We start from the raw sequence: 17,361 nt of genomic DNA, 5'->3' as shown, positions 1-17,361 counted from the left end.
CTTTGCGTGGAACAACTCCCATTGACTTCTATACAAACCCGCAAGCGTTTAAATGGCAAAGTTTTACATTTGAGTTTCCAGGTTTTTTTGCACTTAATAAATACCAGACATTCGCGTTTTTTGAACCATAATTCCACCTGTGCAAGTGTTAGCTCTGTAAAACTGGGACTGCGAAAAACTCAAACCTTGATAAATTTCCCCCTAAGATTTTAGGTCTGAGGCTCCCCCCTAATCTTGCTTTTGGCAAACTGTTTTTTATTATTGTTACCTCTTAGGAAAGAGTATCCACTCGATGGTGGCTCACTTGGATGCAGTGACAAGTCTTGCCGTGGATCCCAATGGAATTTACCTGATGTCTGGAAGTGAGTAACAGCTGGGTGGGAACATTGTCATCTCTTGGCTGTATATCAGTCTGACTGCAGGCCAGCAAAACTGATAGCACAGTTATCTCTACTTTTTTTTTTTTATAGAGAAAGCAAATGGAAGCTGTACAGTTATATTAGGAGTGTGAGCAATGCCAGAGGCATACAGTTTCTCACTTCCACTAAGCCAGTGACACAATGTGCTCTGGTTCCACCCATTTGTAGAGGAAGTGCATGCAGGGCCAGGGCTTCATTATATTTAAATGACAAGAAAAGGCTTAATTACTGGGGATTAGCAATTAGTTGTCCCCCACCCCCAGTGATTAAATTCCTTAACCTCACCCCTGGGCCAGTGCTCCCTACAGTAGTACCCCAGGCTGGTGTAGTTTTCAGCAAAGAGGAGCACCGGCCTGGGGTCTGAGGTTAGTGATATAATGAATTAAGCCCTTCCTGTCAGAAGACATTTTCCTGTAAAGGATGTAAAAAGCTTTCCTCTTCCCAGAAAACTGTGTATAAAGGTTCCACAAGGGATCTAGAAACCATTACACTGTTTGCTGGCTTTGCATAAGTAAAAAACAGAATGACAGCTGTAAAGAGTGCTCTCTGCGGTGTTCAAAGTGCTGCTGTGAGTGAGCTGCTCTGTGTCCCTACTCTTCAGTGTCACCAGTACCTAAAGGTAGTGATGTGTGGGTTAACCTGTGGGACCAGCGGGTGTATCCTTAGGGCAGGCAGGTTAGGGCTACAATTTGGGTGACCGTTGTGGGTTTGGTTTGGGTGCAGTCAGACTGGGGAAGTACACTCCCCCCCTCTGCTCCTAAAGTTTCCCTGTCTTAAAACCTAACGTGGGTGCAGAAATAGGGCACAGAGCAGCAAGATGCAGGAACACATTTTGCACATCGTTGCCTAACGGTCATAAATATATATATTATTTTTCTCATTAAATGAATCAAGCGAAGGCCGCCATAGCCAAGCAGCTCTTGTGAGACTAGTGTAGCCCAGAGTGGCACTCTCACTGCCATAAGGGCACTTGGAACAGCTGTGGGGCACACTGTGCTTTCTGCAGATAAATATAGCGTTTTAGCTTGCACCATTGTGATTTTCTATTGGGAATAAAATGCCTGAGTAGCTTTCCTTGTCCTTTAATCCTCAGTATCTCTGTTCAAACAGGTTGCAGTGGTGCCACTTGGTTCTCCCTTAGGGCTCTGGCACACGAGGGAGATTTGTCGCGGGCGACTAATCTCCCCGTGTACCAGAGCCCTTAGTGTAAAGACACACAGAGCTACTAGTAGCAGCTACTTGTCACGGCTACTAAAATAGACAATGCTGATCATTTACTGATAACTGTCTTTTATGTGTGTATTAGCAGAGGCAATTCTCAGTATTGTCTATGGCAGGGGATTTTCTGATGTTTAGTAGCCGTGAAAAAGTAGCTGCTACTAGTAGCTCTGTGTGCCTTCACCCCTATTAGGTGCACTATTTGCATCCTTTATATTTAGAGTATTGTGTGATGCATTACCATTGGATATATGTAAGCAGTGCTATTATTAAACATTTGATTGGCTAATCCCATGGTCAAATGATTGCCATATAAATGGTAATAATATATAATGTACTCTTAGTCCCTATTCCTTTTGGAGGTTTCCGTTAAATAACAGTGGATAGCAGGAGAGAGTTTTGATGCTTTGCCCCATCTACCATTCTCTTTCTTCTCCCTTCAGGCCACGACTGCTCCATCAGGCTGTGGAACCTAGACAGCAAGACGTGCGTGCAGGAGATAACCGCCCACCGCAAAAAGTTAGACGAATCTATTTACGATGTTGCCTTTCACCCATCCAAAGCATTCATTGCTAGCGCCGGAGCAGACGCCCTGGCGAAGGTCTTTGTGTGACCCGCCGTTGAACGTACCCCTTTTTAAGTGCATTTGGGACAAATCTGAGAAAGAGGCTAATTGCGTGTTATTGAAGCAAAACCTTGAAACATCACTGCCACGAGGAACTTGCACCCACTTCAACACTACAATGCAGAGCTCCCTCTGCAGGACAGTGAGATACTGGTTACAGAAGGAGCTTTTGTCCTTGAATCCTCCCCCCCCCCCCCCATTCCCTCCCCCTTTTAATATCAGGATGGCTTTTTGTAGAGCTGTAATTACTGTAATTTATACCATTTGTTCCCCTGGCAGTAACCAGTATTTGCAGCCCCTGCGCAGGGTGTCTGCCCTATATAAATATATATATAATATAATATATATTTCTTTTTTTAGCGCTCTTTAGAAAATATATTTTGTTCAAGGTGTTTTTCCCAGTCTACTTCTAATCGCAGACCCACAATCCAACACGCAGGAGCGCAACTCACACAAGGAATGGGGGGGGGGGGGGGTTTGTAGGCGACTTCTCTGCCGTATCACGCAGCCCCTTAGAGCAGTTTATTTCCTGTCTGATCCTGATATAACGCATTAGAACCTTTAATCATTTCTCTTGACATTTATTTTTTCACCTGCATTTTAAAGGACCAGCAGCCAACTTCACACTGGATTGACGCCAGAAAGGCCGCAGAGAGCCGTATTCATCAATGCTTGTCTCTCTCGCCTTTGCAACACTACAGAGATTTGTATTAGTTGGTGTGATTAACCCTCTCCGTGCCTGGCTGCCGACGAAGGGATTTTAAAAGCAACTTTTTCTTGACAAAAGGTTTTTTTTTCTGGCATTGAAAGCAAGTGTGTAACTCTATTTTTTAGCATTAGTCTTGCATATACACACGTTTTTGGGTCTAACTGTAGTTTTTACTTTTTTTATATATATATTTAAGCTGTCGCAGAATTGCAGTGTTTTTATCAGCCATAATGAAAGGAAAAAAGAAAAAAAACAGGAATTTTACAGCTTTTTATACTGCCATCCTTCCTTCCCTACACAGAAGGTGAATGTTTGGGAAAAAATCAGCTTTTTTTTTTTTTTTCCTTCATCGCCTTCCCTTTCTCCTCCCACTCTTGCATCCCTGTAATGCCATTGGCCAGCCATGCTGCCAATAACTCAGGGGTTAATGTTTGGAAAGAGACTAACAATTAGCTACTGTGCTTTTCCTGGTAATACTAAACAGGCAACAGTGTGGGGGCACATCCCAGTCTGGCGCCCCCTATCATTCCCCTTTTTAACCAATCGCAGCATTCTATCACTGTGTGATATATTGTATGTTTACTTTATTTACAAATTAATTTATCCGAAGGGTTTCCCCCCCGCTTAATTACAACCGCTTATTGTTATTTATTTCTGCTTTTTATTCATTGTTTTGTTCGTGTAAGTGAAAAAAAGGACTTTTACTGTTTGTGGAGCCTGGCACCCAAGCAAGTAAATGAGGAGTACCGCTGACTGTCGGTTTTATGTTGTTTGAAATAGGATATTCATAATCAGGATCCCAAGGCTCAATCACAGACATTGCCAGTTTAGCATGAAGCCATTTCCACATGCAAAATGGGGCTGAACTTACCCACCCCCCAAGGTTTGATTTCAGTTTCCTTTTCCTTCATCTTTACCTTTAGTCCATATTTTACTTTTCTCTCCATTCTTTTGCCGACATTCAGTTTCTGCTGTTGAGAGATGGTATTTCTTTGTGATATGCATGACTAAGACAATTCCACATAACTTTTTCTAGTCTTCCACAAAAATAAAGGGAAAACCAATAATTATCAGTTTGCAAGTTTTGTAAGGTTATTGTTTTACAGACTGCAAGTCGGCAAATTTTTATGATTGTATCACAAAAAGAACAGTTGTTGAAAAATAATGTATATAAAATGCCTATAATAAATATTAAATGGTGTACCTAAACCTGTCGCCTGGCTTCTTCTGCGCATTCTCTGTGCAATGGCGCTAGCCTGGGGGGCCCAGGGGGCGCAGACCAATAGTATGCCACTGGGCCCTGTGCACGTACGTGTACATAACATACCCTGAAAATGTCCAAGTATGGGACATGTTATCCAGAATGCTCAGGACTTGGGGTTTTCCAGATAAGGGGTCTTTATGTACTTTAGATCTCTATACCTCAACATAATTTAAAATTAAAATAAACCCCATAGGATTTCTTGGGCACCAATATGGATTCAAGCAGTTTAGTTACCACCAAGTAAACACTTCTGTTTCATTATTACAGACAAAAAGCAAATCATTTTGATTAAAATGGAGTCTGTGGGAGATGGCTTTCCCCATTAGTCTGAGCTTTCTGGATAACAGGCTTTTGGATTGTGGATCCCATACCTGCATATGGAGTTATACAGTTTAGGCAAGTCTCACCCATTACAAACAAATGAGCATTTTCAATGTTAGTCATGTTATAGGCAACAGACTTGCTGCAGCAGGGGGCTCATCCCATGGTTCAAATGCTCCTCACATAAGGAAACTGCCACCATCACGAACATTTTGCTCAATTTCTCAAGGACAATAAAGTGGGCCATGTAGCTACAGAAACCACAGCTGTACTGTAGGCATGGGCTCTGCCTTCTGCTGCCTGTCTCTTGGCTAATGTGCCCAATCACATAATCCTTGAGCCAACAATGACTGTGTCATGTGATTGAGTGTTAGGATGAATTCCTTGGCTGTTTATGCCAGAATCAGTACAAAGAAATTGTGATCCAAGAGAGAATTCTCACCCTGAGATTTAGAATGTTAAAGCCAAGGGGAAACCTTAAAATTATGTCACAAAAACGACACTCTCAGCCGCATGTGACCCTGGGATATGGCCACAAGGGGTTACACCTTACACGCAGGTCAGACTAACATCACATACCCCGAACTTACCAACACCTAGTAAATCTACTCGCTGCCACCGTCTATCAGTAACAGGCCTAATATGACTATTCCCTTGCTTTCTATAACACATACTATTTCCCAATACACAAATGTATCGCACACTCTCACTGTAGTTAGGGTTAGCTTCTACTACTTCAACAAATTCTCTAGCAGCCAAAGGGTTAAATTACTCTCTCCTACTGGCACTGACTAGTTAATTAGCATTATAAACAGATAACTTTCCCTTTCTACACACACAAAATGTTAATACATTTAGGCACAAGCTTTCATACGTAAGTTCTTTTAGAGCAAAAGGACAAAACATTTTCAATTTTATATTTAATACAAAAAGCAAAAAGTGCATATACAATAAAAGATATTATAAGGAACAGACATACACATGCAGACAGTACATCAGTGATCCCCAACCAGTGGCTCGTGAGCAACATGTTGCTCCCCAGCCCCTTGGATGTTGCTCCCAGTGGCCTTAAAGCAGGTGCATATTTTTTAATTCTTGGATTGGAGGCAAGTTTTGGCTGCATAAAAACCAGATGTACTGACAAACAGAACATCCTTTAGGCATTCAGTCTATATAGGAGCCACCAAATAGCTAATCACAGCCCTTATTTGGCACCCCAGGAACTTTTTTTATGCTTGTGTTGCTCCCCAAGTCTTTTTACATTTGAATGTGGCTCACGTGTAAAAAAGGTTGGGGATCCCTGCAGTACATGAATAAAACTCAGAGAAAACCTATGTACGTTACAAAGTAATTCCTTTGTATCCTTCTGAGGCAAGAGTTGGGAACCTGGGCACATACCCCCCAACAGCATTGGGCCCTGGGGTATGAGCTCTCATGGTTAGGTCTCACCCCCTATTTGTGGCCTGCTGGGACATTCTCCCCTCACCCTCATTACCTTATGCAGGAGGAGGTCCAGGAAAGTGTCATTTGTGCCCCTCTTAGGTGGTTGTTGGTTTTAGGCCCATTTTCTGTAATATACTATTGGGACTTGCCAGTACCCAGTATTATAATGAAAAAATGTGCTTGCTGTGATCCACACATGGCGATCAAAATGATACTAAATATGAGGGCTGTCTCGTGTTCCAGCCCCCCACCCTGAAATGATCACTCCTGATTGGCAGGTATAGGCTGGCCCTGTTTGGTATCATTAGGAAGCATGCGACCTCCTCATAAGCAATACATATGAGCATGTGAACCCTATAGCAGAGTATAATCCATATTTTTCTCATAGCTGCGCTCACCCCCCCCCCCCCCATTCGTAAAAGCCTTGGATTTCGGTTGTCTTGGATGGAAAATTTTGATTGGGCGCCTTTACCACTGAATTGTCAGCTAGGGGTAGAATTTTTATTGCTTCTACCTGTGATGATTCAGATCTAAATGTTAGTGGAGGGTAGGAATGATCATAATTGTAACTTGTATGGCCACCTTTCCACAGCCTCCTGCTGGAATATCTAATTGTTTCTTTGTGGCCCTGAGACCAAATGTTTCCATTGTTAACCCCTAAAATATCAACACTGCTCTGGCCTGACACGATACCCATCCCATGCTGGAATAATAAGGCCATGGCACTCCTAGGGGGCCGATCAGACTTGTAAAGGCTATCAGTATGGCAGTCTATCCTCACATAAGTAGGCCCTTACGTACTATTAGCTAGAGTTTGCAATAGGGCTGTGTATTTGCCCTGTGGGGCAGCACAAGGATGTGACCCAGGCTGCTTCTTTAGTAAAACGATTACTCCACATGGTTTAACTCGCCAGTTATTTGCCCCGAAGTGAAGGAGCAGTGTGTTTCTTTATAGCCGACCAATGTCCTACAGCAGCTTTGGGCTATGGCACATTTATGTGTAGTTTGCTCATGGAAGTAACGGCAGTTCCTGCAGGCTCACAACTACACGGAAGGGGGAGGCTTTTAGCTACTACCCAATAAAATGTTTTCACTAAAGCAATTTTGAAATGCCACTCATTTCAGTTTTTTTTTGTGTCCCCCTTAAATAGTAGAGATTTAACAGGACCAAAAACTACTGATGTTTTATGAGTTAAAAAAAAAAAAGACTACTTGAGCTTTGAATTGTAAAGCAAGGGTCCTGTACCTTTATTTTCCCTATAGCGCCACCATTAGGAGGCAAGAAAATAGCAAGAGAAGGCAGATTCCACCCATTGCAGCTATACCCCCTTTTTCACTAGGGAAGGAGTTCAGTTGTTCTAGAGTTCAGTAAAAGAAAAGGGTCAGACAGGACTACAAATAGACTCTCTTTTATCGGCCACTGACTGAAGACATTGTCCATGGAGGAGAATCTCCGTCAGGGCTGTGTCTTCTGTGGCTGGTTGAGCTCCTCTGGCATTAGGAGTGATGCTTTTCCGTAAGTACCAGGGGACTGGATGGGCCCCCTGCAGCTTCCCTATATAGTACGTTCAGTTCTTCTGGCAGGGACCATGTCCTACCTTTGCAGCATCTAAGTTCCCTGGGGTCCATGGCAGGCAGAAGGTGCAGATTTTTGCAGCCTTGGGGCAGGCCTAGTTCCAAGTACGTTTGTGCCATTTGGACAAGATCAGAGTACATATTAATGATTTAGGCTGAACTGGACAGTATTGGATGGAGGCCCATCAATAAGTTACTGGTTACCCCAATTAATCTGCATATGCGGCCATTTTAGCACTGCAGGAGTTCAGTCTGATATAACACAAAGTGTGGTGGGCTCCTGTTTAGAACTACTGTTCTATTTGTGGGATACAGTGGGTTACCCATCCAGCTGGGGTGGGATTAGGAATCAATGCTTCATGTCTTAGCTATTTCCAGAAACCCATCTTGATAACAGGGTGTAATCTGTAACCATATTATGGGATAAATGAGACCTATATCGTTTACTGGCCTTGTGAGTTCCCTAAGGAAGCCTGCAGCAGCCACTAGCGCCACCTGCTGGCAGTGACAACAGCACCTGGAAGATGAACTGGGAGTTCCTTTGAGAATGGCCATGCCGGGTTGGGTTCAGCTGTTGGGACAGTACAGAAGCGGCTCTACCTCAGCAAACTTCCCCCTCTGTCCCACGTCCCACCGACACTGGTGGCCTTTGCCACTTCAGAGGGACAGCGTTCAAACATAATCAGGATAACGTCAGGAAAGGCATTTATTGGGAAAAAGCAAAGTGCTTTGGTCTGATACAGTTTATTCATTTTCAGCTCTTAAATATACAGACATAAATGTGTGCGTATGGGTATGTCTCTGTATGCACGGCTTGGGAACCATGAAACAGTGACACCCATGGGAAGCATCTGCCATTGGCAACAAAATACCATTTCCTTCCAATTAAACAGACTTCTAATGAAGCAGAAGTGTAAGTGTAATACAGACACAATGCATGTTATTAGCATCTTACAATATTCAGGGTTATCTGTAGATACATTTATGTTCCACATGGGGGGCTGGGCAGTCAGATATGTATTCACTCATTTACTGAATGCACCCAATGCTTCCAGGCAGGGAATACTAATATATACCCTATAGGGAGAGGGGCAAATGGTGACTCCTGGCTGTGTGGGACTTTTATAATAAATATACCCTTGGACTTCAACTTTTCTATTACAAACTGTTGGAAACTGGCCCTGGGTTTCTATAAATGGAGAGATCCTTTGTCTATTTAAGGGATCCCTAAATTGCTTTATACTTTGGAAAATATGGCTTCTGTTTCTATAGAAGGGGTGGATCACCGTTAACTTTCAGTATGTTACAGAATGCCCTGTTCCTAGCTATTGCTATTGGGTTTCATTGTTTATTTGCCTCTTTCCAGCTTTCCAATGGAGGTCACCGACCCCGGCAGCCAGAAACTATTGCTCTGTGAGGCTACAGTTTCATTATTATTGTTATTACTTAGCTTTCTATGCAGGCCCTCTACTATACATATTCCTGTCTCTCATTTAAACCACTGCCTGGTTGCTAGGGTAGATAGGACCCTAGTAACCAGATAACTGCTAAAACACCAAATGAAGAGCTGCTGAACAAAAAGCGAAATAACTGAGACACCATAAAAAATAAAAAATGAAGACCAAATGCAAATTGTGTCAGAATATCAATGTCTACATCATATACAAGACCAGGGTTGCAGCCTTCTGCATGAATATACATCCTTTTTTAATATTCACGCCAAATTTAAAGGATAAGTAAACCTTTGCAATAAGCAAATGTAGAATTCATGAGATTGCAATTTAGGTACTTTTGCAATTGACATTATTTCAGGATTCAAATATATAAAGGAGAATGTGTACTGTTACTATGGATGTGTTTTGTCAGAACAGCGCCACCTGGTGGTCAGTGTCCAACCATGATGTAGCCCCTTGTCAGGAGAAAGAAAGAGGCTGCTCTGATGTCCCTCTGGTTAGGAAACAACATTAGAAACATCAGATAACTTTTTCACATCTTTCTTTCAAATCCTGACCATTTATAAAGCACAGTTGGAGCCTGACCAGCAGGGGGCGCTGTTGTAATGCAATTCATCCATATTAACAGTACATATTCCCTTTAATATCTTCAAACCTTGAAACAAATGATTGTAAATTGCAAAAGTGCTTAGAATAGCATGCTCATCAATTTTCCATTCACTTATTTTAAAGTTTTACTTGTACATTGTTTCTTTTGGAAGATGTTCACATTGACATGATCATGATGACATAAATCAGCTTATTCGGAAAATAGTATTTACATGGTGATAAGGAAGTCACGGTTAAAGAATCCTATTTAATAAATGGGTGCTCCCCATGCTGGCATTCATTTAGAGGTGTGGCTTCAGTGAATATCCCAGATGCCCCTGCCAGGGGGCAGTAGATGCTTCAGAGGTGGGATTCTTATGCTGGTGGGGGTGGGCATACCTTCCTATTGGCATAAGGAAACTGATTGGAGGGAATCTCACCATCAGAGGATTAATATCATTGTAAGAAAGCTACTCTGGGATTAAGTGCTGAGCTGGGAAAGATCTACTGGGTTTCTTTTAAATATAGAAAACTTTGTAAACAGGCAATAATGGGAAAGAAACAAAAAAATAAAGGTGCACTTTTCCTATGCCACCCAGTTTTATACATTTTATAAAAATATATATAATATAGTGTGCCCATTGGGAGGAGGAAGCCCGATGATGTTTGGTGCTGCTAACTAGTTGGTTACGTTGGTCAGGTCTGCAGGATATTTGGAATAGCGGTAACAGAACTGGTCTGATGGGCGGCCCAGCCTTCCTGCCCCAAATAGGAGACTCTGCATGACAAACCACCAGACAGATGTTGGAAACTATAATATGAACATAATCTCGGTACCAATAGGCAATGTAAGTGCAGCCCTAATGTCCCTGTAGCTGATGGGTATAGGCACTGGGTGTATCAACCCAACAATGAGAGGCCTTTCTGCCTGTGTCTGCAAGCTCCTTTCCTCCCATTCCTCTCACAGGGGTCTTGCTGGGTTCTTCACTTATGTGAGTCCAGGTAGTCTCTGCAGATCCCACGGATCAAGTCTGGAGTGATTTGTTCTAGCCCAGGAAACTCCCTGGTGAAGAAGGTGTGGGAGTTTTTCGGTTCAGATGCCATGTCCTTCAAGTCTTCCAGCGGTGCCCATGCTACACCGACGGAGAAAATCGTGACACCTGTAGGCATGTAAGGGCAGGTAATATTCACTGTAAAGCACTGTAGTGTCTTAAAGGGCAAATTAAACCCAGCAAAGACCTCACAGTGCAGCTGAACAACAATTTGTTAGAATTTTCCCTTATTTTTCAACTGATTTTACAGTATAAACTATTATTTTTTTTTTGTACTGGGGTTTATCAACTGCCACTCAATAGTATTTGTTTTCCTCTTTTTCCTACAGGATACATTATCTAAGGATAATTAATGCTTCTATTCCAACATAGATATGGCACCAATGAATTACTGTTTCCTTACTATTAGATCTTTCTCCAGATTTCCAGTTTGATGATCGATACCTTGGAACAGGGCAAGTTTCTGGTACCACTAAATGTGACAGTCTTATCTACGCAGGCTACCAGCAATTCCAAAGGATTAGAATCCAGAATGTTTTCAGTTTTGGCACCCAAGAAGCAATGGCGTAATTTGAATGGGCTGGGCCCCTCCACAAGGGGCTGGGATTTAGTTACACCACTGCCCAGAGGTACCACCGCCTCATTAGGAACATGGATGCTAAGCAACATTGCACTGGGTCCTATTGCTAAATCTTGGAGCCTGTAGTAAGCTCTAAGCATCATACATGCCAGCACTTAACTGCAGGATACTGCTCGGCAGTCATTAATGGCCCAATTAGCTCACACAGTGTTGCAGGACATGCCCACAGTAAAAGGTGCCCCCCTGATATATTGTATCATATATCAATGATGTAAGGCTACTTGGCTGGGGGGTTTTAACCACTTTAAGTAGAACAAAAATGTGGTGTTCAGACTAACAGATGAACATTGTTCAGATTAACATTGTAACTGCCTGCCAATTGCTAGCACCAGTGCTTGTCAGGCGATAAGTGTGTAGATACTTTTTCAGGCAACAGTCACCATGATTGCAAGTTTATTCTATTGGGGGGTATTCTTGTCTGATTAATAACATGGTGCTCAAAGTGCCCTTAGGTATATTGCAAACTACTTCATTTGTATTTGGCTGGGTGGGCAATCACCCGGAACTGCGCTCAAACCCCCTACACTGCCTGAGCCTGGCACTGATCGAACCAGCTCCTTTTAGGAACTAGTTAAACACAAAGCCACTCTGGGCAACCATGTGACCTTAACCTTAGGGGAACTAGAGCAAGTTGGGGCAACAGGTAATAACTTTCTTTGTTTTGCATATAAAATAGAAGAGTGTATGAAGAAAACTAATTTACCTGATATGTGTGCTGAGCTGGCTGGGCCCCTCACGTCATCATATGACTGCCCATCAGTGACAATGATCAAGAAGTTCTTGTTATGCCCATCCTTAGTTGGCTGGAAGAGATTACGCACAGCGAAGTTGATGGCATCCCCAGTGGCAGTACCACCACTCATGTAGCGGATGCTCCTGAGAGCATTCAGCACGTCATCCTTATTGGAGTGGTCATTAAGGCCAAATTCGAGGCGTTGGTCATAGGTGAACTGGATAGCTCCCACTTTTGTACCAACATCTGAGACTTCAAATGCACGCACCACATCGGCCATGAAATCCAGCATGATGCGGAAGTTCAGGTCCCCAACACTGCTGGAGCCATCAATGAGGAAGCCAATGTTGACAGAGTTGTAGCAAGTCTTGCTGCAAAGGAGATGCTCGTGGGAGCACAACTTCTGCATCAGCGGCTTTGCATGCTTGGCAGTGCCAAACCAGCCTGGGATGTGGAAGGAGAAGTAGCTGTTGTTTCTGCATACTGCCTAGGAAGATGGAAGGCATTGAATAATTATGAGTCTCATTCACATAAACCAATGAGAAAAAAGGTTTCTCCAAATCTGTTGAGACAATGTTCAAATATGGAATTATTTCAAGGTAAAGTAACACTTTACACCTTACCAAATAGAGGGTACAGTTCTAGGGGTTTCTATGAATCTAAGGAAAGTATAATGATATTAAAGAATTTGGCCTAAAGAGTGAGTGTGCTTTGCCTTCCTTCAGGCACAGTAACCATTCATGGCACAGGAGAGGCAGAACAATCCAGAACATTCTAAGGTCGTTGTTCTTGTACCTTGTCTATAAAGGCTATGTCTTGCACCATGCCAAGTTCTTCTGCTGCTGGAGGTGCCACCGACACAATGAAGACATTGATGCCAAACTCTCGGGCCACAATTCCTGCCTCCTCAATGTTATCAGAGGGCCATCCATCTATAAACACCACCATGACCTTGGGAATGCCCTTCCGGACCCCATTAGCAGTAGTGAAAAAACTCTGGGCTGTGTGTTTTATAGCTTTGCCTGCAGGGAAGAAGAAGAAGAAAAAGTCACACTATTATATATATGTGTTCTGTGTGCGTTCTGCAAGCCAGTTATGAGATGAAATGATTGGCTGTCAAGGGTTCTCCAGAGTGCCTCCTTTTGGCAATATACTATTGCCCCCAAGGTTTTCCAGTATTATAGTTCCATCATATGAACCTATTCAGTGGCCCTAAAATGAAAGAGAGCCTTCACATTAGGGCACATTTATGAACATAGAAGCTAAATTACACAAGGGCTGTTGCCAGAATGAACCAATTAGGTCTTTGTTTTCATGTTCTAATGTAGTATTTGGCACCTATATTTGTAAATCAGCGACAGTAAACAGTATTCCCAAAAGTTCTTTAAGTAAAATACAGTACCTGTATGTGTAACTGCATATACCTGTATTTGAGTTGCCCCCTCTAAAGCTGATCTCCTTCACTGCAAACTGAACATCCCGGGGGGATGTAAAATTTTTCAGAAGGAACTCAGTCTTGGGCACTTCACTGTTGGGTAGGAACAGATAAAACAATTGATTACATGGTACATCCATGGACTCTTAAGGTGTTCTCTTCTTGTAGCCCTCATTACCTTGATTGAACCACTCCCACATGGGGGCCCTCTGTGCCAATGCCCAGTAACAAGGACACTCTGGCCACAAAATTCTTCTGTAGGTTAAATCGACGTTGCCCAATGTTGCTGCTGCCATCAATAACAAAGGCAATTTCTGCTTTGCAGTCTGGAAAGGTGAGCAGGGCAAGAAATGAATACCTGATACAATTTGAGGTCTATGACACGTGTAAAGACATTTTGTAGCAAGTTGAAAGAGACAATGGCAGATTAAGGAAGGGCTAAAACTGAGATGAACCAATAACGCCTTCTTTGAAGACTTTAGTTATGATTATAGGGCTCATGTAGGGATTATTTACAAAATGTGGTCAAGGTGAAAGAAAAGCTTTCTTTGCCCTTCTTTCTGCCAAAATTTTCAAATTTGTCTTCAGTTCTCAGTTTATTAAATGGCTATAACTATTATGCATATGTCAGTAATGCTACATCACAAACCATTCCTGTGGCCAGAATATCTAGGCAGGGTTGTGCCACCCTGGAACAGCATTAGGCCAAACAGCTTCCATTCAGGCTCTGCTTTGGCAGGCAAGGTGGCCCTAGGTCTCTAATTATGTTACTGGCAACATTGTATGATACAGCTTGGCAATATTATTCATTTGGTAGTTACTCTAGGTTTATTAATAATAAAGATAATAAAGATATAAATGTCTCCATATTATATTTATCAAATTATTTTTTACATACATTTCTCTTTATTACAAAGTCTGCACCCTTACTGCTTCTTATGACAGGGATGGCCTCAAAACCCCCTTACCTTTATATTTATTATCTGTACCTTATCCCATACATGGTTCCATCCAGATGCAGATTGTCTGAAAACACAACTCTCGAACGCCACTGATAACTGAGATTTCCTAAACCATTCAGGAATATCCTGTATAGTTGACTTATTAGCTGCCCTCCACCCCTGTCTCCCCCTGTCTGCTCCTCTAGAGAAACCCCAGTATTGTACCAAATGGACTTCTGCTATTGGTCTGTAAGAGGTATAATTCTTTATGGGTGAGCTAGGGCAGTGTTTTTCAACCTTTTTTGGGCAAAGGCACACTTGTTTCATGAAAAAAATCACGAGGCACACCACCATTAGAAAATGTTAAAAAATTTAACTCTGTGCCCAGCAGCAGTGCCCCCCTAGTACATTGGTGCCCAGCAGCAGTGCCCCCTAGTACATTGGTGCCAAGAGCAGTGCCCCCCTAGTACATTGGTGCCCAGCAGCAGTGCCCCCCTAGTACATTGGTGCCAAGAGCAGTGCCCCCCTAGTACATTGGTGCCCAGCAGCAGTGCCCCCCTAGTACATTGGTGCCAAGAGCAGTGCCCCCCTAGTACATTGGTGCCCAGCAGCAGTGCCCCCCTAGTACATTGGTGCCAAGAGCAGTGCCCCCCTAGTACATTGGTGCCCTGCCTACGGCACACCAGGCAACATCTCGCGGCACAGGAACAGTGGTTGAAAAACGCTGAGCTAGGGGACCAAAATAGCCAACTTTAGACCAATTGAAGGCTCTTCTACAGAGGTAATATATTTTATTGTAACTGTATCTCTGCTTTCACCATGTTCAAAGAAGAGTTTAGTTAACTATAACCCATACTATTCTAGTGGATGTTGCACTTTACCTTTGTTGCCTGTTAACTTCTGTGGAGTCTTTTTAAGCCGCTTTGCTGCACAAATGGAAAAAGAGGAGAATGAAACTAGAACGTTTGCTTGCAACAAAGACATTTTCTCACATTAAAAATCACATTTTGACTTGAGGACTTTGGACCATCATTGCTGGACAGTTAATTGTTATGGCAATTACACTGACCCATGTAGACTAAGCAATGCAAGGTGCTGCTGCATGCATTTGATCCAGTTGATCCAGTTGTGAATGTCACCCATGTCACCCATGTTCACAGAAATGATGTTTCAACTTAAACTGTGCATCCCATTATGTTACATACCAGTGGAATTGCATGATTCTACTTTTATATAGCTCAGAACGGGGCTACATGAGAGTTTCAGAAGGAGGTTGTCACTAATGGGGTCACTAGTCAGGCATAATGAAAGTTGCTCATCAATTCAGTATTAAGTAATATTTTTAATCTACTGGCTTTTCCCACTCTTAAGTATACAGTGGGCCATTGGATATATCAATCCGAGCTTAGGCACAGTAGTGCAGTGGGTAGCCTTTGGTGCAGGGCTGGGTTCCTATGGTCACTTCCAGATATGGCACTATCTGTGCACTCCATAAACATGCAGGCAGGTTAACAGGCTGTGGTAGGAACCTTTACTGTGCTATGGTTTGATATATAATCTGTGTAAAGTGCTGTATTAATGAGTTGGAACTATATAAATAAAGACGTGCCTTTGGTCTGTTTCCCCACAGCAGACGACTCACTTGAGGCGATCTGACTGGCAAGTGGTTTTCCTGACACCTCCAGCTCTCGACTTACGGCTTCTGCAAGTAACACATTGGTAACTCAGTAAATTAGTAATTAGAAGAACTAGTAAGTAATAACATGTATTTCTTTTGCTTATAAAGATCATAGATTAGTTGTTAGCTTTAGAGCCCCTCATAGTCCAGTTGTTTATCCAGTGTTCCTTTTTAGCCCAAAAAGAAATCTCTTGTTATTAGTTGTGTGCTATTGTGAGATATTAGCTTGATTAAGTTCATTGATTATTTACGCTTGATGTCTATTTAACCATAGTATCACATCATATGGAGGTGTCTTTATATGGAGACTAAGCTTGGAGCGTGATTGGACCAAAATAAATGCTAAATTCCTACTCTCAGCAAACAGTGTTAATAGGAAGATATTGAGATGTAACTTTTTGTTAGGTGATTTTCATAAAGTATAAGAGTTATAAATATCCTGTATGTTATATTCTTCTAAACGGTGCTCAGTGATGACTGAAATTACCCCTGTTGTAAAATATGAGGATATTGGAAGTCACCTCAGAGTTCCATGACCTGTATAAAACCACTCAGCCCTGTGCTTTTATATGGGCTTTATATGGTCATGGAACTCCTTGGTGACTTATGATATCCTTTTACATCATTGGGTACATTTGTCACTATAATACACAAGAGCCATGGATATCCTCTAAATTATATCCTTATAAACAGTGCATATTAACAGTTATAATTGGAGCTTAGTGATGTAATTTCTGTCACATGACTCACTTAAATTTGTGTATTATAGTAAACAATGTACCCCCTGTTGTAAAATATGAGGATATCAGTAGTCACCTCAGAGTTCCATGACCTGTATAAAAGCACTCAGCCTTGTGCTTCTATATGGTCATGGAAAACTTCAGTGACTTTTAATATCCATATATTTTACAAAAAGAGGGTACTTTCACTATTCACTATATAAACTTAGCCTCATATTTTGCATTCAAATGTGTAGTAACTGATACAAAATATTCTTTCAGGTGGTTCAAAGTAATTGCTTGACAACACCTACTCTCTAACTCTATTTAAAGGTTCTACACCAGAATAACAATCCTAATGCATACATTACTTGGATGGGTTGAACTTGATGGACTCTGGTATTTTTCAACCCTATGTAACTATGTAACTATGTAACTAACTATATATAAAGGGTAATTTACACCATGCAAGGCAGGGTGCAAAGTGCAAAAAAGGTGCAGTTGGCAATGTTTTGCATTTTGCACCCTGCCCTGCATCCAAAATGGA

At 42.2% G+C, this 17,361-nt stretch overlaps 2 protein-coding genes across 5 annotated transcripts in view; one reads left to right on the top strand and one right to left on the bottom strand.

The window, feature by feature from the left end:
- Window positions 1-4,180, top strand: part of strn3 (striatin 3) — a 37,439-nt gene extending 33,259 nt beyond the window's left edge. For 3 of the 4 annotated variants that reach the window (XM_031890551.1, XM_031890549.1, XM_031890552.1), the window contains 2 exons: window positions 276-362; window positions 2,081-4,180. In XM_031890551.1, the coding sequence (XP_031746411.1) occupies window positions 276-362; window positions 2,081-2,250 (257 nt within the window). In that variant the 3' untranslated portion in view covers window positions 2,251-4,180. 4 annotated transcript variants of the gene reach the window in all.
- A 4,082-nt stretch (window positions 4,181-8,262) lies between these two features.
- The window catches only part of coch (cochlin), a 30,166-nt gene continuing 21,067 nt past the window's right edge, over window positions 8,263-17,361 (bottom strand). The window contains exons 6-12 of the mRNA XM_031892014.1: window positions 16,027-16,119; window positions 15,299-15,343; window positions 13,655-13,802; window positions 13,466-13,569; window positions 12,837-13,063; window positions 12,012-12,528; window positions 8,263-10,776 (exon numbers count right to left, since the gene is read on the bottom strand). Of these exons, the coding sequence (XP_031747874.1) occupies window positions 10,601-10,776; window positions 12,012-12,528; window positions 12,837-13,063; window positions 13,466-13,569; window positions 13,655-13,802; window positions 15,299-15,343; window positions 16,027-16,119 (1,310 nt within the window). The 3' untranslated portion in view covers window positions 8,263-10,600. The remainder of the gene's footprint in view (window positions 10,777-12,011; window positions 12,529-12,836; window positions 13,064-13,465; window positions 13,570-13,654; window positions 13,803-15,298; window positions 15,344-16,026; window positions 16,120-17,361) is intronic.

Source organism: Xenopus tropicalis, chromosome 8 (genome assembly GCF_000004195.4).
Source record: "Xenopus tropicalis strain Nigerian chromosome 8, UCB_Xtro_10.0, whole genome shotgun sequence".
Lineage (NCBI taxonomy): Eukaryota > Metazoa > Chordata > Amphibia > Anura > Pipidae > Xenopus > Xenopus tropicalis.
The sequence above is the reverse complement of the archived record's forward strand: the minus strand, read 5'-3'. Positions and strand labels throughout refer to the sequence as shown.